Here is a 27,430-nt window from a genome sequence, read left to right as displayed (position 1 = left end):
CTGGCAGGCGGGCCCCTCTCCTCCCTCCCGTTGTCGAGCTGGGAACATTTGTTTTTATGAATGGAAGGTGCTTTTCTTCTTCTTCTTCTTTTTAAAATAAAAAGTATTTATTCCCCGGTAACCTGTGGGTTTGCCCACGCCCAGGGTAGTGTGCCAGGCGTTCGCTCTCCGCCTGCAGGGTCGTCCTGCCCTGTGTGGAATATCCCCGTGTCCCAAAGTCCCACGGTCACCAAGCTTGGCCGGGGCTGCGCGTCTGAAAACAAAAACCAACCTGAGTTGTCAAAGTGCTTATTTCTGCTGTGGGGTGTGCACGGCGTCTTAACGAACAGCATCGAAGCAGGCGACAGACACGCCGCCAGACACTCCTCGAGTGGCTTTCCAAGCCCCCGTCCACTCCTGAAGAGGCTTATATGCAAATCCTGTTTTAAAATGCCTTCTTCCAGAAGAAAACGCGCTTCGGAAATGGAGCGCGCCCTCCTGCTGACCCAGCTAAGGATGAAGGGACTACAGGGGCGTACTCGTGTTAATTACTTTTAAAAAGTGTGTGTGTGTGTGTGTGTGTGTGTGTGTGTGAGAGAGAGAGCGAGCGAGCAGCATTGAAAACTTGGAGATGTGCACGTCAACTTCGCAGTCCGGAGGCTGCTGTTTTCTGGGGTTCTGACTCGGCTTGGTGCCAGCTGGCGCCCTCAGCCCGTCCTCGCCCCTGCAGCGCCCCCCAGCCGGCCACCCCACACACCTCGCACCCCGCGGGCACCCGCCACCACCCCAGCGCCCTCCTCCTCGCCGCCTCTCTCTCTCTCTCTCTCTCTCTCTCTCTCTCTCTCTTTCTCACCACACACACACACACACACACACACACACTCGTGCTTTCGGGACATCCTAACCCAGGACGTTTCCCTGGGGAAAAGAAATCCTGCAGGGCGAGATCTCCCCATTGGTTGTTTACCCGAAGAAATCTACGTGTTCCAGGGGGCTGGTGCATCCGTAATCAGTCCGTCCCTATAGGAGTTGGGTCTCGGCGACCTTTTTGTGACCTCTCCCGCCAGAGGAGGCTGCTGTCACTTTAAAACTCTAAAGAAAGAGGAGCCCGGCCGGCTTCCGATCCCGGCGGCGGGCGGCGGGAGACGGCCGCCTTCTCCCTGCCCGGGCTCTTTCTGGATGGCCGCGCAGATCCTCTTTAAAGAGACAGTCGGGGCGCCCGGGAGCCGGCGGCCGAGGCCGAGCAGGACCCCGCGGGCTGCCGGGGCGCGGCGGAGCTGACCGGCGGCTGCGCCCCCCGCGCGCCCGGCCCCGCCTCGCCCTCCGCTCCGCTCGCCGCCCCGAGACGAGTGCAAGAAGTTTTAGTGGGTTTCAGATAACTTTCATTACACCTCGGGCTGATAAGAGCAAGAGAAAGTGAGAAAAGAGGGAGGTGGTGTGAGCCAGCAGGATAGTTCCGAGCTCCTTTAGCAAGGGGGAAAAAACCCAAACACACCAAACCCGGGTCACCCGGCCGGCCGAGAGAAGACTTCATTCCTGGTCTTAAAAAAAAAAATTACACTGTTGGCGGACAATAAATCTGAAACGCATGGTCCCGGCGCACAGATCCTAGAGACGGACAAAGTTATCAGAAACCCACTTGGAAACAGACGTCAGGCTTCCTTTTTTTTTTTTTTTAATCATCTCGAAATGTTGCCGGGGATCGTTTGAAAGGATTTCGTGCAGGAGAGCTGGGGGCTGCTGCTGCTTTTTACTTTGTTTAATTCTTCTGTGATTGCCTTTTATTGCTGAGTTGAGGCCATAGAAATCTGAAGGTAAGAGAACTCAAAAAACCAAAAAAATCCCTAGCCAGCCGAGGGGTGCGGCGTGCGCCCCATGCCTCTCCGGGCGGCTCTCCGGACCCCGCGCCGGCCGCCCCTGGCCACCGAGCTCCTGGCCGCTGCTGCCGACCGGGGCGCGCTGGACGCGGCGGCCTCCCCGGCTCTCCGGCCTCCGCCCGCGCCGCTGCCGGCCCTCCCTCCGCGCCTCTGGCCGGCGGGCTCGGGGACGCACAAGGTGGGGTTGCCAAAATCTGAATTCCTGGCACCGGCCACGCGACTTTGGAGCGCCTTTCGGCCAGTTCCACCTTGCCAAGTAGCAGCTTTGCTGTCCAACATTGCGCGCTGCTTCGGGACAAAGTCACATTCGGACCCTTTGGCTAGATTGTGGGGAAGTCGGTTTTTTTTTTTTTTTTTCCCTTTCCCCCTCCTTTCCTTTTGCTGCTGGGTTTTTGAAGGGGCCTTTCTCTAAAGTCCACCTAAAGAGTGTGTGTGTGTGTGAGTGTGTGTGTGTGTGTGTGTGAGAGAGAGTTTAAAGCTATCTTTGGAACTTGACAGCTTTTAAAAACACCGGAGTGTGGTACATGAAATGATGGAAGATGTGTTGTTGCTGTATTTTATTCAAGATTTCCGAGACGATAAAGACATTGGGAGACAAATGCAGTTGTGCAAATCAAAAGTGGATCGTTCACCCACGCTGGGGGGTGGGGAGACCTTGCACGAGTAGGGCCAGCTTTTGTCTTGGGGTGGGAATATGGGAGTAAAAGATTTAATAATATGTTGGTGAAATCTTTGAATGATCGTGTAACCGATTATGTAAAAAAAACATTCTTTGAAAATGAACCTTTTAAAAATTAATTTTGCTGTTGACAGTGGCAATGGCAATAATGTTAACAGAGTAAAATTACACCTAGAATTTTTCTGTGCGGTGTGTAGAATACTTCATTGCCTGCCGCCGTGAGGGGGAGACTTGCCAGCTACGGGGCTGATGCTTCTTGACTTTGAAATTAGCCAGTTTTCCACCTCTTTCTGCAAATAAGCCATGGGGCTGGTGTTGCGTTTCACGGACTTACCCTGTTTCCTTTATTAAATATTTCTCTGGTGTGTCAGTAGCACTGCCTCTCTCTCCCCTTCTCTCTCTCTCTGTCTCTTTCCTAGTCAAGAAAACAAACAAAAGCTCACCAGAAATCACAGAAACACAAAACTCAGTGTTGACTTTTTTGAAATGTTTGCCCCTGTTGTTATTTATGTGCCTTTTCAACCTCTGGGAAGAGGAGCGAGTCTCAAGCTGCTCTTTGAATTACTCAGCATTGGGAGTTGAAGAAACATGTAAAAGTTTGTAATTTCGTAAAACACAGGTTGTTAAAACTTGTCCTCACTAAAGAAGGCACGTAAGTGTACCTTTCTGTTGTGGGTGGTGTGTATGAGTGTCCTGGAAAAAGATCGGGATGTGTGTGTGCGTGTGCGCGTGTGTGTGTGGGCGCAAGTGCTTAGAAATTACTGTCCCTATCTTGTCTTTCGCTTTTTCTTTCTTAAATTGTGGGAAGACTCCCTGCCCCATAGTCAAAGGCTTGTTCATGGTGCCTCTTGACTAGCACCCTCAGTGTGCTGGGTTCCTCTTGAAGTTTATGGTGAGTTAAGGACTTGACTGCAATGGGGATAACCCAGAGTCTGTGCAAGACTGCTTCTGGGTACAGACCCACACTTAAGCCTCGATGTGAGCATAGAGGCAGCGGAGTTTCAGGAGCGTTGTTCAATTCATTATTTTTGGTTCTAGATTGTGTTGTTTAGTCTTGGATAGGAAACGTCCTCAAGTTTGAATTGTAACTGACTGATGCAACATTACCAGCCAACGAGGTCTTCAGCTTTTAAAATGGGTGTTAAAAGATGATTGTTCTTAGCAACTCAGGATGTCTTATGCGTGCAAAACCTGAAAAACGGAACTTTTCCATTGTAATTGTTGTTTAGTGAGTGCCTTAAGTAATGATTAATATACAAGACAGGCCAAATGTGAAATCTCATGAAAACTACCAAAGCTAAACCATACATAATATTGCAGTGTGTTCAAATATTCCTATGTGTTTTTACCCGTCACATGCCAGTTTTATTATTTCACTTTCCAGACGTAATGCTGCATCCTGCATTGACATATTTATCTGAGACTTAGGCCGTCATACTTGACATGAGTGTTTACCTGTCAACTGCTTTCATTTGTTTTTCTGCTTTTGTTCAGAGGCCCCTGCGAAAATCGGCTTCTTTCCGTTAAAGGTGTGATTTGTTTTAAGGTGATGAGATGCAAACGAGGGGAAAGAGTTCAGTAAGATTCTGATTAAAGTTTTAAAATTGAATTAATAAAGTGCCCAAATGTGAAAATGTACACGCCAATGAGAAGGCTATGTAGATGTGAAGTGTTGACTGTGCAGTGATCTAGGTCCAAGGACTGACTGTCTAGAAATATTTTCTTAATATACACCGTTAAATATTTTTTATAAACATCACTTTGGATACTGTTAAGTCAATAATGCAGGTATTAGTAAGGAAACAGCCTCTTGGAAAGCCAATCTGTCAGCTTCCACAAGTTGCAGTTGCTTTATTCCTTTCTAAAGCAGCAGTCCATTTTCATTTCCGGGATAACTTAGTGTGCGTGCTGTTTGATTCTTCTAAGTGTTCGAAGGAGGAGTAAACACTTGGGTAAACATTTTCGAGTAGCTGAGCATAGTATGCTAATGAGTGGGCCGAGATGGCCAGTGACCGTTCTCATCTTCTTCCTTGCAGATCTTGGATGAGTTTTGCAATGTGAAGTTCTGCATAGACGCCAGTCAAGCAGATGTCGGAAGCTGGCTCAAGTACATCAGGTTCGCGGGCTGTCAGGACCAGCACAACCTCGTTGCGTGCCAGATAGATGACCAGGTATGTGCTAAAGGTTTTCTTGTCTTTCTTTGAGAGCACTGAAGTATCAGTGAGGCCCTGAGAGTCAAAGCAACAGCGAGCTGCAGTAGCCCCTCGTGGCTTGCTTGTTGAGATGGGGAAAGGTGCGGCACACATGGGAGAGGCAGAGCAAAATCCTTGCAGGATTACTGTCTTTGAGTAGTTTATTCACTTGGTGTTGGTATCCATCCCAAATGGCCCAGTTTTCTTACTGTGATTGAATGATTTGGAAATCCAACATTTCTTTGTTTACTATCCTTTACATGTTTCTCTGCTATCACAGTCGATCTGTTTATGGAATGTACTGAACTAATCAAGAATGCTTAATTTAGGCAGAATTTGGAAGTGATAGATTTGAAGTGTTATATAGGTTATCTTTGAAGCAGCAGTAGATATGTGTCTATGATATCTGTGAGCTCATCTGATCCTGCATTTTATGTTGCTTGTCCAATTTTGAGAACTTTTGCTTTCAAGTTAATCAAAATACTCTTTTATTCCTTTTTGTATATGTGGCAAAGTTTTAAAATGTCACTGCTGGAAATTGCTTTGTGACATTAGGGAGGACTGTGTGGTGAGGCTGACTTTAAAAACAATAACTATGAAATAAAAATCAGGAAAATATCAGGAATCACATTTCACACCTGATAAAATTAGAGTACAAATCGTGTATTTCAGTATGACAATACCAAAAATAACCAGAAGTTCAGGATGTTAATTTTTGTCTTATAAACATCATTGGGTTAAAATTAAGTCATGTTATAATCATCTATTTCTTTTAACCCAATGGTTACCTAAATCACATATGTTTTCAAGACCAAATTGAAATTGTTGCTTGGGAAATCTGGTATGAAATCGCCACCAAGAAAAAGAAAAGTTTTACATTAGATGTTTCCAGTTGAAAGCTGTTAAATAAAGCTAGCCTCATGTGGGCTGAGAGTCTTTCAATCATTGTTGTGAGATTATTATTTGGCATTTTACCAGCTACCAGATAATTTTTACTGACTAAACTATAGAAGAGGTAATAAATTGTAAAATTAGATTTAAATGAGAATCATTTTTAAATTTTCAACATATATCAAAAATAATAAACCTATCAATTGTTTTTTCCCTTTGCCATAAGAAAACAAGAGGCATTATTGACAAGTGAAAGCATTATTAAATTAGCTATTGATTGTGAGCAGAAAATACCCCAGCTCAATCATGTGAGTTACTGTCATGCTCTCAGCAACCCTCTTCTGAGGGCCCACTCTTCGTACATGTGGGAATTACAAAGGTGCTTTTAGTGAGCACATTCATGCTGTGTTTCTTAAACAAGGAATGGCAAAACCTCCAGAGATAGTTTTAAGAGAAATTATAACTCTGATTCACTCTCCAGACCCAGTCACAATGGGAACTACTGCATTAGAACTTTTGTAGAACTGGTGAGAATTTGAGAAGGGGACTTGTAATCCATACAAGTCAACTTACAGTCATTTTATTCACTTAATGTTTATGGATCTAATATTTTATAACAAATAGACTATTGTCATTGGAAATCTGAATTTTAATAGCAAGAGAAACTTTTTTTCCTAAGTATGGATTAGAATGTTCATTCACATAGTTATTTGTAATTTTGTCATGGTTAATTTTAACTACACATTATAAAGTGTATGTTTTCAAAAGAAAATGTGCTGAACTCATACTTGAGTGAATATCATGTTTACTTATTTTAGCTGCAGAACCAGAGAAAATAGTTAAGCAGGAAAACTTAGGATCAATTTGAGGCTCATACTTATGTCTTTAAGTACTCATTTTAAAGTTCTGTATTATGATAGCAAAAATCTAGGATAGCAGTAGAGTGCATATCAAATAACATAATTGTGAAATTGATATTACATGGTCAAGTATGTTCACTCATAAACTACAAGAAAAGAATGTCAGAGGCAAAAGTCAGATTTATGTGATGGGTGTATATGTATGCAGTTACATGTAGCCAAGCTGACAAGACAAAGGAGAACAGACACCCGGATGGTGTAGGTGCATATTGTAAGTATTCATTATAAACTCATATGCATATTTCTAAAAGCCAATCAAAGTGAGCAGTTCCGGCCAGCTTTGGACTGTGAATGCTGGCCTGGGGACGGGGAGACGAGAGTGTCCGCAGAGATGCCCAGCTCTGTGCCAACTCATCACGTGGTAAAGCTCTTCCTTACTACCCAGACACAGACCGAGGGGCAGCAGCAGCCCCCCTGGGCCACACACAAGGCCACGAGCCGCACTGGCCAGGGGCTGTCGGAAAGCTTGCTTCTCTCGCTTCAATCATCCCTTTGTTGAGTTTATAATTTTAGGAAAAGAACAGGTACAAGTGCTGTGCTCTGAAAAGCAGGCATTGCACGTGGGTCTTGCAGCTCAGTCCAGTCCTGGCGAGAATTAGGTCACTTAGCAAAGAAGGAAGAAGACTTCCCAGAACAAAACAAGAGTGCATGAGTTATAGCTCCCTTTTTCAAAGACAGATTTTTTTTTAAATCCAGTGTTAAAGGTCACATGGAATCAATGAAGGTCCATTTTACGACAATGTGGGGGATATGAAGGAGTTCTGTCGAGGCAAAGAGTGCGCTTGCTAAGATGGCGAGAGTTAGCAGTGGGACTGTCAGAACACGTGTGCTGGGCAAAAGCCATATTTTATTTGATTGGAGATGAAGGAACTCTTAGAAACAGCATGGATTTGGGCTTTTAAGAAAAGTTAATAAAAGATGTAATCTCTTTTGTATCATAAAAAGTAAACACAAAGATCGCTTAATTGACGTTTTTCCCAGTATCTTTCTGCAAGCATTTTATTTAAGGGGATTTTCCTGAGTTTAACTTTCCCAATAGATTTCTGTGAGTTATGTTATCTCAGATTTTGTTTTTTCAGACTAGAACGAGCATTGTGGTGCTTGGCTTTCTGGATAATGCTGCCTCGAAAGAGTTGAATTCCGTGATGTTCTCTCAGAGGTCCCTGGGATCCCCTGTGTCGGAGTTGGAGGCAGAAATTCTAAAAGCATAGGATTGTCACTAAGAAGCTTTAGCTCCTCCTTGATGTCTTGATTCACGCCTTGAAAATACTGCATTAACTGTGAGAATGTATCCTTGTAAATATGATAGCAAAGTGAGAGCACAGTCAGGTCACAGCACAGTGGATGCGTTAGCGCCCCTGAGGCCCTTGGCCTTCCTCTTTCCTTTCTGTGCAGGCCTGCCCGACTCCAGTACCGGGCGCAGCAGCGGGCTGGACATTTCTATGGAGACATGTGAAGCCTAACTGCTTTTCTGTTGTAGCCCTGCGTAGTTGGCCTGGCTGCCTTCGAGGGGAAGAGCAGCACAGGGGCGCTGGCAGAGCGCTGGGGAGGGGGCTCTTGCAGGCACAAGGACACCGCGTGCAGGCAGCTCTTTGCCCCATTCTGGCCAGTGCCACGCACACCCAGGAGCACCCAGTTGTTAACTGTCAGTAGGCCAAGCATCTTGACGATTTACCAGGCTGCTTCTTTGTAAGTCTAGGTATTTCTGTGTCTTTCCTTTGAAGCCTTTCAGATATCTTGCTTTTACAAATGATTTTGGTTGGTGGATGAAGCACACAACCATTTTAGATTTGGGAATGCTCTGCTCGGGCCTCTCCTTCCACACCTTTCCCCTGCCAACCATGGGCTACTGTGCTATTCACCCATACCGCCCCCAGCTGCCCCAAGCAGTGCCAGATCTCTGCTTGAACCACACCAACAGTGTCCTCTAAGACTTCCCCAGGGTGAAGTCGCATTGATTGTGGTCAGAGAGGTCACAAGGCCCAGGCCATGACTTGCACAGGACCTCCCTTTCTGCTCCTGTAACTGGAGTGACCAGGTGTGTGCTTTGGGGTAACAATTTACATATGCATGTATTTAACACACACGCTTAGGAGGGGGCAGAATTTCCTTCAAGCTCCTGGCCTGCCTTGACATGGTCTTTAAGTGGAATAAAGTTCTCAGAAATCCAAGACGTTATTAATCTTGTCATTTACACAAGGTGATAAGTCTTTTCATTTTAAACAGGCCCTTGACAGCTGGTATTTAGTAAGCAAAATAAGAGAAGTCTGCTGTTTGCTCTGAGTGGGAAGAAATGTGTCAATAAGAGATGACTGAATGCCAGGAACATATTCTGAAGGCCTGAGAGATAGGAGAGTGAGGGCCCCCCACCCTGAGTGCTCAGCGTCAGCGTTCACTGGGGGCTCTGCCGGCCCCTCGAGGTTCATGAACAGCAGCGAGGCTGCAGTGCTGTTACTTGGAGCGGTCGTTGTTCTCGTGTGTGCTCTACCTTGTAAAGTTTTAACTGCTTCCAGGGCCATCATGGCTGATTTGGCACGCCCGCTCTCACTCTCCTTGGTCCACAGGCATGACTCCATCAGGTTGCTGGGACACCAGCATCCAGTATCACTGCAGGTTTCGTGCGGTGTTCTGGTTATTATTGGGCTTTTTTTTAACTGAGGAAAAAGGCATCCACTTTGCTATGCCATCCAACCCATACATTTGGTGCAAAACAGGGAGAATCAGCTGTGTCTAAAGCAGAGATGTCATTTGTTAGTCTGTTTATACTTTAAAAATTTTGTGTCTACTGTCAGGTAATTTGTTAATTTGCTTTTCCTTTGCAATAATTTTTGTCCACATTTTATGTGACTTCTTTTGATGTTAAAATTATTATTGGCTTTGGGCATTTTCTTTGCTTTGCTTTTAAGTCAAGTTCCACTTTTATACCAACGTTATGCTCTGCTGTTTTAAGATGAATGCCAGCTGGCGTTGCCCGGGGAGCCTGGCTGTTGAGCAGCGCTGAAGCTGACTTTGGGGGGACATTGTCACTTCCTTCACTCAATGGGGAAACTGTCCCAGACACAGTTTGCCATTTGATATTTACGGGGTAAGACAAACAACACCCTCCTCTTCTCCCCACCAAAAAAAAAAAAAAAGGAAAAATTACCTTCATATAATAATGCCAATGATACAACCTTGACGCTCACACATAACAGGAGTTTTGTTAAGGTTCACAGGCCATAGAAGTTGAAAAAGCTGTTGACTTGGCATTGACGCATGCACATCACCTTGCATTCAGGAAGGCCTCAAAGCAGCACACCCACAGCAGACTCCAGCTGTTTTTGAGACAGTGCCAGAAACAGAGTTATCAGAACACTTTATGGGCCATCAAGGATGGGAGCCTGCTGGTCAAGGACACGGCCGGTGCCTGCAGCTTGTAAAGCCCCAGGATGGTCCTTTGCTTCCTTGTAGAGTGATGATGGCGCGTGTACCCGTGGCCAGAAACAAGTCTCAGCGGTCATTAGAGCACTTTGTTGGGACCAGACAGGATAGCCCCACCAAGGACAGGTGCCTTGAGGCCTCTGTGAAGAGATTAGAGGTTACAGAGATAATTGAGAGGTTTCCGGTGCAGGCTCCAGGTACGCCACACGCAGCATCTTAGCTGCTGCCCCACTTACGCGAGTCAGAACTAACAGTTAACCTGTGTTTTCCTTCATTCGGTACATTGAACATGCTTCTTTCTTCTTCTTCATGGTATCCACTAAAAGATAAAGATATGAAGAAAAAGCTTCCAAAATTATCTTGTTTCAAGGGATACATTTGTTTATCATTTTGGAAGTGAATAAATGGCAAGATAATACTAGATTGTTGCCAGTTTTTTTTCCCATGAAGTTTTTATTTATTTATTTTTTATTAATTACATTGCATTAAGTGACACAGTTTTATAGGTACTGGGATTCCCCCCACCCCTCCCCAAACCCTCCCCTCATGGTGGATTCCTCCACCTTGTTGCATTACCACAGTTCAAGTCCACATGAGATTCTTTCATTGCAAGCATATACCAAGCATAGAGTCCAGCATCTTATTGTCCAGACAAATTCAACGGCTTGTTGGGGAGACCATCTCTGGTCTGAAAGTAGAGCCGGCAATTGTTGCCAGTTTTAATTTTTCTGTCTTTTGACTGTAACACTCAAGGCCTTCTCTTTGGAGGAGGTAAGGGTGGTCCTTGCTCAGGCTTAGCATAATCAAACTTCTAATCTGTCAGACAAACTTATGTCCTGTCATCAATCTGTTTGGTAAGATGCTTTCTTTACCTCCTCCTAATTAGATCCAGAATGAGTGGGTGGGTGCTCTTCCTGCCACAGCCCAAGGCCTGACAGCATCCCTGCCTTCCTGCGCTGCTAGGCTCGATGAGGGACCCTGGTCCCTGCAGCCATCACAGCGACACATGTCACATTTGAGGACAGGATGCTCTGTGGTCCTGAGACTGACAGATGTGTTCATATCAAATGTTGACTTTGTTGAGTTGTGTAAACTGTCTCCTGCCTCCTGCCACCCTGTCCTCCACACGTGGCTCCTTCTCAGCTCTTCCTTACTGCACAAAAGAGGACATTCAGACCAAATGTTGAGAGCTAGAGGAGGAAGAAAGCAGCTGGTAACTTCAAAGTGAAAAGACAGCAATTGTCTGAAAATGTTGTTTCTGGGTCCAAAGTTTTCTGGGAGTTCGTTTCTGTATTATTTCGATTGTTACAACTTCCTGAATAGGTTGAAGGTCACTCATAATTCACACTTCTGTCATTTTCAGACATGCCAAATGTAGCCTAATAAGCATAAATAAAACTTACAGTGCTGGCCCAGGAAAAGCAAACGGGGATTCGTAACAATGTTCGTCCTTTGCAAAGTAACTGATGTGCTGGCTTGCCTTCTTGTTCGTCCCCTGGTACGCAGACTTTGTCTTCCATCTCACTAGCATAAGCTTAGTACTTGAAATAGGTGGAACATAACAAGATGGATGGTAAGACTGCTTTGTTGGTTTGGGGGTTTTCCTGTTTTGTAGGATAATAAGCAAGAACCACAGTAGTATACTTACAAGTACAAATAGTAGCATCGTTTATATGATGGAGGGTTTGAACACAGGTCTTGACCATATGAAATAGAATTAGCCTGCAAGTTTTTCATGAGGTGTTATCAGAATGCTCTAGAATGCCCACACTACCTACAGCATTATCCTTTTGGAATTAAACAAAGAGATTGAATATTTAATTATATAGGATTAATTCCCATTAATTTCAAATTCATCACTTTTAATATAGTAGTGTCTAACATAATATATAGTAAATATAACTTATGTGGCATACACGGAGAATTTTCTATGTCACTGAGTTCAAACGTGAACTTGCTAGGATTTTTGTATTTTTAAAAATTTCCCCAAACAAAATCTTGGCCGCATTGGTATATAACAAATAAGCTGTGTAGCATGTCCAGGCACAAGTGTCCTTCATAAAACAGCATGTGAAGGTGTACCTTTCAATGTGGATGCTGAGTGACACTACGTCACCACTGCCCGTTGTCGCTAACTTAGCCTTGGGACTACCAACTGCATCGACTCTCCTGTTACTTGGAATTGGTTTCAGTGTGTGACGGAAATGGATTAATATGCAAGTTATGCTTAGAGTATACACTTCTTGTCTGAAGGTATAATGTCATATTTGTGCTTTAAGTTATGAATCTTAGCAATAGTGAAAATGAACACTATGGAGACTTGAATGGCTTGAAGTTCTTTAAAAATTCACTAAATGTCACTAGTGTGCTATTTTAACAACCTTGAAAAATAAAATACAGAGAGATCCGTTATCAAAACACTTTCTTTATGAATTGAGGTTTCCAGAGATCCAAACACAGAATGCAGACTTACAAAGACAGAAATGCAGATTTGTGGTGAAAGGAAAAAGTCCCACAGATACTGGGAAAATACAACTTGTATATGATAGAATGAAAATCTTATCAGAAATTTCAAAAGTTTGAAGTGTTTGAGAGTTAGGTCATATTCACAACTTGTTGTATTTCTGGATTTGGGTCTTAGCTACCAGATAGAATGTCCTGGAGGAGTTAACACAGTCTAAAAATATTTGTCAACACTTTTTCATCCAATGGATTTGCACACAATCCTCTTTTCTTGCATATGCAGTAGGCTCCGTCCGTTCTCCCTTCGCCGTCTTTGGAAGGATCTTTTCCTTCTCTCGTAGCACTTTGTGAGAATCAGAAGAACAGTAAACGCACAGGCTTTTTGTTTCCATTCAGACTGTCTGTGAAGTGTCTGAATGTTGGAGGCTGCCTTCCTGCATGGATGGACTCCGAGATTCTGAGCCCTTCCCTCTGGGTCCCCAGCCCTTCTTCTCCTCATGAACTCCCTGATGGGAGAAGAGTCCCGTTAACTCTTTCACTGACTTAACACGGCGATTGACTGCCTTCCATTTTTTCCCCAACAGAAAAACCGGGGAGATTTTATTAGTAGTGTTTTTGCTTCTGGTTCACAGCTCAGACGACAGATAATTCATATGACTGCAGCATAGCTGTGAGTTGGAGATTATGCTGATCTTAAAGACATCCTGACGGTTTTTATAAGCGTAGTCTAACATATTTGCTATACAAAGCTGTGAGAAAATCTGCATAAATTCTGTTATTTGCTTCATTTTTATTTGCTGAAATATCTATTTTATGACCTAGAAGTGCAGCTGTGATATTTTCTGAAGGGCTTGGTTCTCCCATGACTATATCTCGTCATCTCCGGATGGATTGGTTTCAAAGCACCAGTAATTTTTAAAAATTACTCTCTCCTCTTCTTGAATGCCTGCTGGTGGGTTCTTATTGTCAATGGAAAGCAAACTATATTCGTATGTAGGTAGCTCAGTTTAGAAGAGTCTAAATTATATTTTGGGGCCATTGCAACCTGAGGGGGAGAATACAGCTCTGTCTAACTGTCTTGAGATCTTCAGAGGTGAGTGAGAATGAAGTTCACAAGCAGTGGTGACACCTTGAGAGAGAACTGGTTTTGTTAGGCCAGGTGGGACGGGCCTTCGAGGCACATTCTTCCTGCCATGTGGGGAAGCGTGCCCAGGACCTGCCCTCATTATGTCTGGTGCTCGCCAGTTTCGTGAGTACCATAAAAAATCACTTAAAATCGAAAAGAACACCCTGAAGTTTAAAATCCACTCTGCCTTGCCTCGCTCCTCATGGCCTGGAATGTCACCTTTTACCTCCAGTAAATAAAGCCAACATCAACATCTTCGGTGTCTTTTATTTTTTATGCACTCAATATTCTTCACATGACAATCTGGACACTTAAGGGGAAATTATGGTAGTGATCTATGTCCAGGCAAGGGGAATTGTCTTTATAATATATGGTTACAGTGTAGCCATCATTTTCTTTTGTTTCTTGGACTGCTCACATTGGATTGAGCACATCTGAAATGGAATTAAAAGAGGCATGATTAATAGTGGACTATAAGGCGTGGTGCTACCGGAATCCTTTCTGAAAGGGCCTGGCCTGTGTGTCCCAGCAACATTCCCCAGCAGGGACAGCGGCACCTCCACTGTCCAGCAGGTGCTGTCTCTCTCCCCCTCTCTGTTTCTGAGAAGCCACCAAAAAGTTCTAAGATGTCACAATTGAAATGGGAACCTGTTGTTGGAAAGGAAACTCAGAAGTTAAACCTGCAAGAGGTGACACAGGCTGTAGGAGGAGCCCTTGTTTTCTAAGGGGAAATGGGACTTCAGAGAGATGCAGGGCTCCCCTGCGTGTTCAGCTGCCAGACTGAGGGAAAAGGGCCGAATTCACACATTCTTATGATGTTAAATCTGGTCACATTTTACACAGAACTGTACCTCTCTGTACTTCCAAAGAAGAGGCAAGGTAAATGTTAGGTGTCAGTAAGACACAACCTAAAAATTTACTATCTTAAAAAAAAAAAGACAAAACAGAAACAAATTATAGTAAGAAGTAATTTTGTTTCTAAAAACAATCTGTTCCCTGTCTATGAACAGATATAAGGAACAGCCTGAGGTTATGCTGTAGTAGCAGAATCATAGATTTGGGATCATTTTCTCTCAACTTCAGGTGATCTACCTACCATACAATGAAAAAAAAATCATTTTGACAGGACAGCAATTAAAGAAGGGGAAAAAGACTTCTCATGAAGTTAATAATATTATATTTTTTAATTTAGCATAATTTGATGCTCTCTCTTTTTACAGAAAAATAAGCAATTGGCCTTTAGAGCCACCTACTGGAATAAAGAGGCATGTATTTATGTTTAACATCTACTTTTTGAGACAAATAGGTAAACACAATTCAAATCTGAGAATTTCTGTTGATTGTAAATGACATTAGTTCACATAGCTTTGCTCAGTTTGAAATGCTAAGTGGCCCTGCAAGAAATTGTAGCTAGCAACGTGGCGGTTCCTAGGGAGAGTCTTGCCTTTTCTCAGCAGAGTGTGCCAGTGAGTGGTGGAGGACTCTTGGCCACGTGTTTCGGTGTTGTGGTGGCGGAGGTGATGGTTGTACGTGTCTGTGTGATTTGCCCAGATATCTAGACTCGGGCACTTTTTGACTGAGAGAGTGAAATTCTATTGACGCACATCCTTAGCAAGGGGATTGGCTAAAAAAGACTCCAGTTGGTGATGTGGACAAGAAGACAGAAGGCAAAGGAATGATCTCCTCCTCAGGGTATGGTGGAGTTTTTGCAGATACTGTTACATGTTTCAATGTGTCTAATTTTGACCAATGAATTCCACAAGTTCATGTTTTCTTCCAACATTTATGTGACCATGGATTTATTGTTACACAAATCATCTTAGAATGCAGCGAAAACTAAGAACAGTTCAGTGGTAGAGTAGATAGACATGCTGCAGGTTTTCATGCTTTAAGACATTTCCAAAGGAAGAATCACTGGCACTGGGCGCTTGCAGGGGAAATGGCTGGCCCGGGTCTCCCAGCTTCTAGGGGAATGGAAGGTCAAGTTCTTGCTGCAGTTGCGCCCACTGCTTCGTAGATAGTCATTAACAAGTTCTGAAATCCCTCCCTTTCTTAGCACTTCACTAGCAAACAAGAGGAGGAGGCATCGCCTCAGCCAATAAATGAATCAATACACAGTGTAGTGTCCAATTTCAAGGACTCAGAGTCCGGGCTGGGCTGGAAGGGCAGGCCCTGGGTGCAGGAGTTCCTTCTGATGGGTGAGAGAAGGATTGCACTTTTTAAAACTCTTCTCTGTTGACTTTTTGTTTCTTCTTGGCCTTGCTGAGTGCTTATGCCACATCCTTGCAACTTCCTGCCTTCGGGTCATCTTGTTAGGATGGCGCTCCTGGGAGAAGCTGTTCAAGGAAAGGAGACTGGGCAGATGGCAAGCCACCTGATGGACAATCCAGGACAGAACTCAGTGCTGTGTGTGAGGTGTGGGGGTGCTCTGAGGACCGCAGAGACTCTTCCGTACTCAGTCACACAGGGTGTGTGGGAGCAGCAAGGCCGGCATTAAGAAAGTCTGACTGTGATGTAGGATTTGGAAAAGGCTTGTGACCTGGCTTGAGAGCCACTGAAGGAATCTTTGCCAGTGAGTAAAGCAGGAGGTGAAGCTGTCTGGGACCAGAAAGTAAGAAGGAGTATGCTTGTTATGGTGTAAGAAAATGTTCAGCTAGCTAGAGTGCCCACACTGTTTGTGCTGGTCCTCACTTCTCGCTCTCCTTGTCCCCCCCCCCCGCACCGGAAGATCTTCTACAGAGCGGTGGTAGAGATTGCGCCCGGGGAGGAGCTGCTGCTGTTCATGAAGAGTGAGGACTACCCCCATGAGGCCATGGCGCCGGACATCCACGGTGAGTCCCCGCCTGGGGCCACGCCCTGGGCCAGAGGCTCTGCAGGGACCGCCACACCCGGGAGTGGCTTGATGCTTCAATGTCTGTCCTCACAAATTTGGTCTTTTAGGCTGGGTATTTTCTTAGTTTCACATCTGGCTGCTACTATGATGAATTCAAAGCAAACAGAGGCCTGCTCTGAAGTGGAGGTCAAAGGAAATTGGAGTATTTAAAATTTAAGAACATTTCTTGAGAGACGGGGTAGGGAGGAGAGAGAGAAAGTGAGGAGAGGCAGAGAGAATGAGCACACGCTCCCATCCCTGATTTATTGCGCAGATGCCCAGAATGGCAGGGGCTAGGCCAGCCTGCAGCTGGGAGCCTGGGCTTGGGTCTTTCATGTGGGCGGCAGCAACTCAATACCTGAGCCGTTGCCTCAGGATGTGCGGGAGCTAGAACCTAGGACCTGGATGGAACAGGTGCCCCCACCCCCGCCACCCCCAGCACTAGACCACATACCTGCCCTGGAATTCTGAATATTTAAACTGAAATCTCACTTAGACTCTGGTGAGAATCCTTGCAGCGTTTGAGTTAGTGCTAGAAGCTGCACTTGGAGGTTTCTAAATGTGGCAGATATTTCATCCACTTGATGCCCTATTACTGGGAAAAGCAACTGGAATGAAATCCTAACCACCATGGTATGGAGGAATTTTTAAAGGTGGAGGGATTTCTTTTTTAATATTTTTATTGCATTTTTGAATTAATTTATACTTTAATTACATTGTATTACGTGACAGTTTCATAGGTGCTGGGATTTTCCCCACCCCTCCCCAAACCCTCCCCCCATGGTGGATTCCTCCACCCCGTTGCATAACCACCGCTCAAGTCCATTTGGGATTCCCTCATTGCCAGCATATAACTAACATATAGTCCAGCGTCCCATTGTCCAGTCAAGTTCAACACCTTCTCAGGGAGACCCCCTCTGGTCTGAAGGCAGAGCCAGCAGAGTATCGTCCCGCTCCGTCAAAAGCTCCAACATACCATCAGCAGCAATCCAGGTACAATGAGGCTGGTGCAGAGTCCGCTGATTGACATAGTCCATCATAGAGTCTCCCCTTGCCCAGTGTTTCGCTGTCAACATATAGCTGAGGTGGTTGGTTGATCTACTCCATCTTCCATCTTTTCTTGGTTAATGTTCTGTTTCCATTTTTACTTGCTGTAGACCTCATCGGAATCAATAGGAGGGAGGGAGGGTCAGGCATGATAAGGCTTGGCAGTCTTGAGTGTTCAAGACAGATTGTGAGAAAACTGCTTGAGTCGATTTGCATTATTGAGATGGAAATGTAGTATGTTTCTATTCCTCCCTTATATGGCTTTCTCTTAATGCAGTGTGGTTGACTTCAACACACTCCTGGGGTGTCTGCAGTTGCAAGAGCCATCGGGAGGTGGGGTCACACAGCCCTTTCTCCTCTAGATGGCAAATGGGACAGCCTCAACTTCTGCCGCTGTGTGCCCGCGAGGGCTGCTGCCAGGACCCCGTGTCTTTCCACACTGATACACTTTTTTTGGCATGAGGTGCTTTCTGCCTCTTTGCAGGCCCTACCAGTTATGTCTATGCAGGTCTTTGAAAAAAAAACTTTTTCCCTTTTCATAGCTCGGCATGCAAATGACTTTAGAAGCTAGGGTGTCCATTCAGTATGACAGATTTTGAAGTCTGAGGTCTTTGCTGTGTCTAATACCTTTGCTTTTTCCATGTATTATGTGGCCTGGGAGTTCTGTTTATGTTCAGATTCCTGGCTGAAGGCCTAAAACTAGACTTAAATATGTGAATGGAGTTACACACTACAGGAAGCGTTTCTCTTAACCAGTACATCATTGAGAATTCCTTTCTTTGGAGCTGAAGTGATTTATTTTAGAATACTCTCATCTTGCTTACCCTTCTGCAGACAAAGCTGACATTGAACCTACGCCCTCATTTCTTGCCCATCTGTTAGTAAACTAAACCTGTACTGCACACGGCTTAGAGCAGCGTCCCCGTGGCCTACTCCCTGGGGAAGGGAAGTCGCCTGTGTCCCTGCTTTCCTGACTGGTAGCGCTTTCTGTCCCAAGTCCCAGTGATTGCCACTCTCTGCCTTCTTTTCCTACCTCTCCCCTGCATGAGCCCTATAAATGTATCACACTGCACTTGAGCTCCACCATTCTACAAATGCCCCATGTTCTTCCTCTTCTCTATCACAGTCCCTGCTCTTCCTGCGGCCTAAGATTCCCCCTTCCCTTCACCCCACGTCCCCTGAATGATTTTCCTGCCTTTCGAAGTCTTTCTGAACCCTTGTCCTCTGGGTTAGCTGGCTTAGGCAGGCTCCCCTGGACTCCTTGAGGCTCTAAGCACGTGTGGGTCATAAACTATATCACCGTGCCTTTGTTCCCATGTATCCTCTTGACTTCTGTGTTGTTCGTTCTGTAGCAAAATATCCAGCATGTGGTAGGTCACTACACTAGTTCCTTGGAAACAGTTTAGTCACTGAACAGCTGAAGGGCAGCAGCTTGCTTGTCTAGTCTGTGAAATGAGATACTGTGTCATGCTCCTTGCTTAAGGAGTTTCGCAGCATCCTGAGCTGGTTTCAAGGCTTCTGTGAGTGCATCTTTGTGACTGGTGCACAATGTGGCCCCATAAGTATGCTAAAAGCTATTGAAATGGAAAGAACGGAGCCAGCACCACCTAACCACATCTGATGTTTTATAACCTTGTTATCTTTTGTCACCACAACTGCACTTATTTATCTTATTGATTTAAAGTGCAAATCACAATATGTTTTCCATTTCACGAAGCTGTGCCAGCTAGTGCTGACCTTGTGGTGATAAAAAAAATTAGCCTAGAAGGAACCTAACACCATCCTGTGTCCTTGTGTCCTGTTACAGCAGACAGAAGGTTGCTGCTATAAACCAGATTAGGTGTGGCTCAGAGTAGACCCTGTCCCATGAGCACTGCAGGTACCCTGTCCCAGAGAGAAGTACCCAGGGAAGGCGAGGTAGTGGGGAGAGATGGGTTCCAGACCTGACCCAGTCACTCAGCTCGATACTGTATGCTTGTCTGAGCCTCGCGTCCTCATCTGAATATGAGGATGGAAGTAGGGTTTACAATTCCTCAGATTTAGGCATCAAGGGACACCAATCATCCGGGTATTAGATCGATGATGAGCTATAAATTGCAACTGTTCCTTTTTGTGTCCTCCCGACCCGTAGAAGTTTAGTAAGAAGGTTTAATCTGATCAGGAAAATTGTGCTACAGCCGCAATAATAGCTGACATAATTGTCCCAGCCCCAGCCTGCGTCCTTTACCTATGTTCTTTTCAGTCCATATTGAAATTAACATGGAATAAATGCCAATAAAATCATGTCCTTCATCATTCAACAGGAAAGTCTGGTCTGTGCTGGCACTGCCTGACCCCCCGCTGACCCTAGTAACCCCAGGATTGTTTTCACAGAGGAGCGGCAATATCGTTGTGAGGACTGCGATCAGCTCTTTGAATCCAAGGCTGAACTAGCAGATCACCAAAAATTCCCGTGCAGCACACCTCACTCTGCGTTCTCCATGGTGGAAGAGGACTTCCAACAAAAACTTGAAAGTGACAGTGACCTCCGAGAGATACATGCCATCCAGGAGTGTAAGGAATGTGACCAAGTTTTTCCTGATTTGCAAAGGTTAGAGATGGCATGTTGTGCCACCGCATTTGTATGTTTACTCTGCCATAAACGATGTGCTGAATGTTGGAAATCGATACAGCTGGGAAACTTGAAACTGTGAGGAGCTGGACAACTATCCTGACGTGTTTGGCAATCTTTCTGCCTCCCCCCGGAAATTCTCACCTGTGAGGTGTTTACTGTGAAATCTGATGTGAGAGATGGCAACGTACTGTTATGTAGATAGTGTTATTGGGAACTAAAAGCTTATCTTGACATAAATCATAGTTTTGAGACTCAGGGGCCGTGTTGGAAGAGGGATGATGGAGTTAGTACTTGCATGCCCCCGAGCAGTAAAGCAACCTCTAGAAAACGTCTAAAAGAAGCCCAGATCCTTGACACGCAGGTGTCCCAAGTAGCATCTCCATCGCTGTACAAAATGTACAGCTCCACTAAATATTTTTGATTGAGCGGTGTAGTTCATGAGTTGAATTTCAACTATTTAGACTGCACACCTATAAAAGAGTAAGAGACCCATGATTTTAGTTTCTAAAGTGTTAAACTTATTGAAAGGGGAAAAAATTAATGTGATCATCTACATAGATCAGTTTTTATGTCCTTGCTTTTTCTAAAAAAATGTATCTCAGTTATATATTAACTTTTAATAGTCATTTAATTCTAATTCAAGAATATTTAGAATCTTTCTCTATAAGAAAAGAACTCTATAGCCTTCTTGGAAAATTATGTTAGTGGAAATGTGGTAAAAATGTCTTTAAGATTAGAGAAAGATGTAACTAGTGAAAATGTTTTTTTTTGTTTGCTTGTTTGGTCTAAAAACAGTTTCAATAACGGTATCACTGCTTTGATTTTAAATCTCAAAATGATCCTTAGAAACTGAAATCAGCATTGCACGTGAATAGAACATTGGCTTTCACTGGAAATGGTAGCACAGCAGGAGGGCTTCCGAGTATGAATTACTCAGAGTTTGTCTCTGCAACTCCACAGGTCCACTTTCTCCTTCTCCCTCTCCTTCCCACCTCCCCTGAAAGTCCAGCTTCCTCCAGGCAGGTCTCTTTAAGACAGGATTTCCCATCATGGTCCCTCACTTCAGGGCTTAAATACCTGCTAGGTCTTACTGTAACCCCTTTGTGGAGGAGACTGAGCTGAACGAATTAGTGTCTCCCTGGCTTTGAACATTCAGCTTCACTTTAGCTGTTAGAAAACATTTCCGAGAGTAGGAGGAACTGCCCGGCACTCTTCAGACTCACGTCTGGTACCTACCACAAACTTACAGGGTGAATGTGTGATATGTGTTTGATAATGTGTGAAACTTCCTTAAAAAGTATCATGTCCCTTAATATTATCACGCCCAGATTAATAAGCAAAATGAAACTAATACATACTGAGAGTAAGAAAAGTATTTATACTGTAAAGTGATATCCCTAGCATTAGAAATTAAGTATATTTCCTTTAATTATACTATCAGAAATAATGGACAGTATTATAAAGCAAATATTGACAGACTAAACACTCACGTGTAACTCTGGCTTCCTCCTGCTGTTGTCAAGTGACACGTCTTGGGTGGAGAGAGCTAAATCGGCCTTACTGGAAGCTCAAGTCCACCGGCCCCCAAGGCGTCTGTGGAGAACAGTGAGGAAAGCGGATTGCCAGGCCGGGCCGAGCTCCCTGAGCACGCCTAGGTGGCCCAGCGAGCCGGGTGGAGCATCTCGCTCCATGCAGAGCCAGTCCTCCGGGGCTTTCTGCTTATGAACTCGATGATTTAGCCACGTGTTGGACATCTGGTCCCTGAAACTTTCCATGTGTAGTGAATGATTATCATCCCTTGACATGACATATTCTGTTACTGGAAAAATGTTGAAGAAAAAATGTAAAAAAAAATCCCAAGCAATCAACAAAGACTGATCTATGCAAAAAATGAAAGGAAGCCTAAGTGCTGAGCGAAGCTCAGGAATCGGAGTTCAACTCTGAAGAGTGAGGCAGTGTTACTCTGGACGGATTGAATTGTTCCATGTTTATGGAAGTAGTACACGTGTACTTGTGTGAGAACAGCTTTCTGTTTCTTTTCCTGTTAGCACTGATTCAGCGACAGTGCTGATGCCACAGAACAGTATGGATTTTCTGAGAGACTAGGGGAACCAAAGAAAGGGCAATTTCCCTCACTTGAGTTTCCCCACTTCTTATACTCTGAAAGCTAACAGCTGCCCGGCGTTAGAGAGGGAACGAGGGTGGCCAGAGGGTGGCTGCGTCTTGTGATTGGACGGACAGCACGTTGGAGTCTAGAACATGAAAGTTGTTCTTTCCTGGGTTGTCCTACAGGGGAATTACAGTCTGGGCTTTGACTGGGGAGGATGTCCCTGACTCAGCTCGGTGTGAACTGCATCTGCTGGGCTGTCCCTTAACTCTTATTAACATTTCAGCTTCTGTAAGCAGCAGAGGTAAGGTAACTGTAAGCAGTTGTCGGTAAGGACATGGCCTCTCGTAGGAGCGCACACACCTGCGCTCTCCTGGCACCTCTTGTGCTCCAACAGAACAGTGCTTCCACCTCGGCTGACTCATGGGCTGGAGAACAAGTTGATGTGACAATATGAATAGAGTTGTGGGGAGGAAGCTGAGTTAGAGAAAAAAGTGGGGGAAAGGCATTCTTGTTTGCACGAAATAGGCACTTCATTTTGTTGCCCATGCTCCCACTTGCATGGCCCGCACAACCACAGGGTGATCTAGTCTAGGCACACAAAGTCTAAATTGATTCTCAAATGTATAGTCTTTATCTTATAAATAAATGAAGCATAAGAAAAACCCAGAAGTTAGAAGTTTAGTAGTTTTTTTTAAAGATAGCCTTTTCTTGTGAAAAGTTTCCTACATACTAGATAGTATTTTTGAAAATCCATATGTATAGCATCAGTAATTATCACACAAGGTCAGTGTTGGCTCAGCTGTACCTGTTTTGGATTATTTGAGCCAAATTCTGGACATTATATCATTTTGTTTATAAATGGTTCAGTATGTGTCTGTAGAAATAAGGACTTTTAAAGAAGAAGGTCAATGCCACACTTTAAAAAAATCATAATTCCCACACATTATCAAATATTCAGGCAAAGTTCAAGTTTCCCCATCTATCTCAGAGTGTTTGGTTTGAATTAAGATCCATACACGGGCCACACAGAGCAGGAGAAGCCCCTGGTGTTTCTTTTTAGGTTTCCTCTGGCAGTCTCTCTCTGTCTCTCTGCCTCTCTGTATCTCTGTTTCTCTGTCTCTGTCTTCCTGTCTCTCTCTGTGTCTCTGTCTCTGTCTCTGTTGCTCTCTGTCTTCCTGTCTCCCTCTGTCTCTCTTTCTGTGTCTCTGTCTCTCCTTGTCTCTGTCCCTCTCTGTCTCTCTCTGTGTCTCTGTCTTCCGTCACTCTCTGTGTGTCTCTCCCTATCTGTCTCTCTCTCATTACCCAGAAGAGCCTGAGTCATCTCCCCCTCCCCCCGCACTTCCTCTAGTCTGGATTCTGTTGATATTCCCTTGCTGCTATTTAACACCTTCATTCTTTCTGCTTCTTGTAAGCTCATTGTTACACCACAAGCCTCCTTACGACTTTGGTTTCACTTCTCCTCAAGAACGTTTTGCTGATCACGTTGTTTATTTCCATTTTGAGGCTCATGGTGGACTAATCCGGCCCTTAATTCTTCAAGGAAGGACTGCAAACTGAGTATATTCTAGTCCTGTCTTCCTTTCGTTATTTATTTACATATATTAATTCTGTGCAGGAAAACTGTCTCTTCTTGTCCCTTTGGTTACAGCAAATATTGAAAAAGTAAAATATATGCACTGTTTTTTTCCCTTTATTTACCAGTTTTTAGAATAATGATTTGGCTTCCCAGCAGGTATCCTGTGAGGGTGACCACTGATGTTCTGTTTGTGTGCTTTGAATATCTTTGTTGTCCAAAGGGATGTTTACTTGTCCCCTTTGGTCAATGGGTCTCTTCAAGGTGGCACCCTAATTTTTTATATCACTTTTTTTAATGACAAGATGTTCAAAATTTACCTTAGATGTTTTACCCATCCTATTTAAAATAGGCTATTTCTCTAAGAAGGAATAGTGGTTACCTTACTTGGGATAGCATCTTTATGCACTGGCAAGTGTAGTATCCTACTGTATTTTACAGATGTCTATTCAGTCAACATAATTGTTGCTGATATCTTTTGACAAAGTATTCACTATGTTACATATTTTTCGTTAGAGTCATTTGGATTTGAGAAAAGAGGGAAAACTTGATAAGGAAAGCATGTTCTATGCATTGGGACTATCTTTTTGAGAAAGTTCTTACCCTGCCTTATTTCAGGTGCTGTAATAATGCATACACTTAAAATATCGTACACTGTCTTTGTGCATTATATCTGTCTACCCACCTATCTGGATGTGTATTTACACACACACCACACACACACACACACACACACACACACACACAGAGGTAAATTGGGAAATTGCTTGTTGAACATTTAGCTCATAGCTCCTTTTCCCAGGAGTGGCATATACAGAATCAAAATCTAGACCCTAGAGGTTCTGCACATGAGACAGAATACCTACTTGCATATTCTCAAGCATTTTCTTAATATTTCCTGTTTGAGCATTTGAATTAAGTGGGTGTTACCAAGATGTGCTGCTTTTAGAAGTATGTAGTGAATCTAAAACTGGACACACTGCATGTTGTTCATCATGTTCCTAAATTGGGAGATAGTGCTGCTCGCTGTTCCGGATGGACTTCCCAGCAACAGGGCTGCCTCTCCACATCGGTGAGAGACGCAGTTGAGGAAACAAAAGATGGACTTTTGTCTGTAACAAGCCTGTTGCCTCTCACCTTCTCACACTAACTTGTTTCTTCAATGAAGCTGTCCTTTGTTACAGTGCCTCATTAAAGTCAGTTGTTTCTTAACAGCCTGGAGAAACACATGCTGTCTCATTCGGAAGAGAGGGAATACAAGTGCGACCAGTGCCCCAAGGCGTTTAACTGGAAGTCCAATCTGATTCGCCACCAGATGTCCCATGACAGTGGGAAGCACTATGAGTGTGAAAACTGTGCCAAGGTACCGTGAATTTGCAGGCTGCTTGGCCTCGCTCTGTCATCTCGCTTGTCTTAATCCATCACTTGTTACGATATATAAAAACAAGCCTTGAGAGGGGAAACTATAAATATCTTGAGAAAAGTGGGCTGAGTGTTGTATGCTAAAAGGCATTAGTAGAGTGAATAAAAACACTTAGTGGGGATCCTTTTATTTTTGTAAGGGAGGAAGTTAGGCTTAATGGTGAGTTCCAGAACTAGGTGTCAGACAGCCTTGGTAAATTCCTGGTTCCGCTACTGACTTGCCAGCGTGGGGTTGCTTTATAGCCTTATGGGGAATGAAAATTTTATCCAATGCACATTACTGATTTCTTTTAATAGCAGCATGTGAGGAAGCCACATAAAATTTTTGAATGCCTATTGAGAAAGAATGGGAGACTCCAACATTTGCAGATTTTTCCACCTAAGTCCTAACCATAAATCGTGACGTGGCTCTAATTAAAAAGTTTAGCGCCTCAGTCTTAGTGGCCAGTGCTGAATAAATTAAGAGTGAAACGCACTCCCCTTGGACCAGAACCATGAACTACGGCAACGGTAATTCACATCCTTGATTAAAGAATTCAGATGTGCTCTTACGATTATAGTCGCCTTCTATTGTCAAAAAACCCCTTTTTGGTAGCATCTGAATGACTTTTCTTAGGCCTGTGGAAATCATAATGTTGGACATCAACTATCAGGATATTTTATTCATGGATATGTTGGTTGGCTCTCATCTTTCCTCTCCTCTACTCTCATACCCTCCCCTCCTCCCCCTGCTTCCCCTCCTCCCCTCTCCTCCCCTCCTCTCGCCTCTCCTCTCCTCTGCCTTCTTCTCCTCTCCCCTCTTTCCCTCTCCTCCCCTCCCCTCCCCTCTCCTCTCCTCTTCTCTGCCTTCTTCTCCTCTCCTCTGCCCTCTTTTCCTCTCCTCTCCCCTCCTTCCCTCTTCTCCCCTCCCCTCCCCTCCCCTCTCCTCTCCTCCCCTCTCCTCTCCCCCTCTTCTCCTCTCTTCTCTCCCCCTCCCCTCCCCTCCCCTCCACATCCTCCCTCTCCTCCCCTCTTCTCCCCTCCCCTCCCCTCTCCTCTCCTCTCTTCCACTGCCCTCCCCTGTACTCCGCTCCCCTCCTCTCCCCTCCCCTCCCCTCTTCTCTTCTCTTCTCTCCTGTGCCCTGCTCTGCCCTTCTCTTAAGCACAATGTCCAAAGGAATGATTTTAGCATTCTGGCTACTTCCTCAAAGTTAGGGAAACTCTTCAGATACCTTTGGAATATTTTAGTCAAAATCTTCATCACCTTTTTTTTAAAAAAAAAGACATATATTTTTATTGGAAAAGCGGGTTTACAGAGAGAAGGAGAGACAGAGAGAAAGATCTTCCATTCACTGGTTCACGCCTTAAACAGCTGCGGTGGCTGGAGCTGAGCCAGTGTGAAGTTAGGAGCCAGCAGCTTCTTCCAGGTCCCATGCAGATACTGGGTCCCAAGGCTTTGGGTCATTCTCTGTTGCTTTCCCAGGCTATAAACACAGAGATAGATGGAAAGTGGAGCAGCCAGGAAAAGAACGGGTGCCCATATGGAATGCCAATGGTGAAGGCGGAGGATTAGCCAACTGAGCCATCATGCTGGCCCCCATTAAATTTTCTAATATACCTTTTTTAAAAGTGAGAAATCATCCCAGTTTAGTCATATCACATCTGAGTTTTATGATTCCTCTGTGGTCGTTCTTAAGTGGAATCAAAGAGGCCTTGAACATGGCCCAATACACCATTCATGATCTTGTTCACCCGAAGCTAGTGGAGACGCCATGCTAAGGCCATAGAAGCAAGTCACGGGCAGTTCTAACCTAGAGGGGAGCACCCTTTGGAGAGAGGACTCTCGCTTGATCTTTGGGGAAACAAACAAATGGACAGGATTCCTTCTGCATCGCCTCTGACCTCCTTCCTGGGTCTGGAGTGAAGTTTCCTGATTAATCAGTACTCATTTCCTAGCAGGTTTTCACGGACCCTAGCAACCTGCAGCGGCACATTCGCTCTCAGCATGTCGGTGCCCGGGCCCATGCGTGCCCGGAGTGTGGCAAAACCTTTGCCACGTCATCAGGCCTCAAACAGCACAAGCACATCCACAGCAGTGTGAAGCCATTCATCTGTAAGTCCTTACCACTGAGCCCTCCTCCCTGCGTCTGTCTTCCCTGTCCGCTGGGGTCAGCAGAGCAGCCACACGTGGCCAGTAGGGCGGTCGCGGTCTTAGCTATTTATGGCCCATTTGGTAGGGTCATTTTTTATGACAAAACAAAAAGAA

General features: G+C 44.6%; 1 protein-coding gene across 10 annotated transcripts in view; it reads left to right on the top strand.

The window, feature by feature from the left end:
- Positions 1-27,430, top strand: part of MECOM (MDS1 and EVI1 complex locus) — a 541,661-nt gene that overhangs the window by 477,931 nt on the left and 36,300 nt on the right. For 5 of the 10 annotated variants that reach the window (XM_036494940.2, XM_058661509.1, XM_058661514.1 and 2 more), the window contains 5 exons: positions 4,572-4,706; positions 16,276-16,378; positions 19,840-20,056; positions 24,979-25,126; positions 27,121-27,277. In XM_036494940.2, the coding sequence (XP_036350833.2) occupies positions 4,572-4,706; positions 16,276-16,378; positions 19,840-20,056; positions 24,979-25,126; positions 27,121-27,277 (760 nt within the window). Of the gene's footprint in view, positions 1-1,316; positions 1,794-3,295; positions 3,428-4,571; positions 4,707-16,275; positions 16,379-19,839; positions 20,057-24,978; positions 25,127-27,120; positions 27,278-27,430 lie in introns of those variants that run through there. The other 5 variants (XM_036494942.2, XM_036494941.2, XM_058661515.1 and 2 more) reach the window with 3 other exon arrangements.

The sequence above is a fragment of the Ochotona princeps genome, chromosome 3 (assembly GCF_030435755.1).
Source record: "Ochotona princeps isolate mOchPri1 chromosome 3, mOchPri1.hap1, whole genome shotgun sequence".
Taxonomy (NCBI): Eukaryota; Metazoa; Chordata; class Mammalia; order Lagomorpha; family Ochotonidae; genus Ochotona; species Ochotona princeps.
This window is presented reverse-complemented; position numbering and strand designations above follow the sequence as displayed.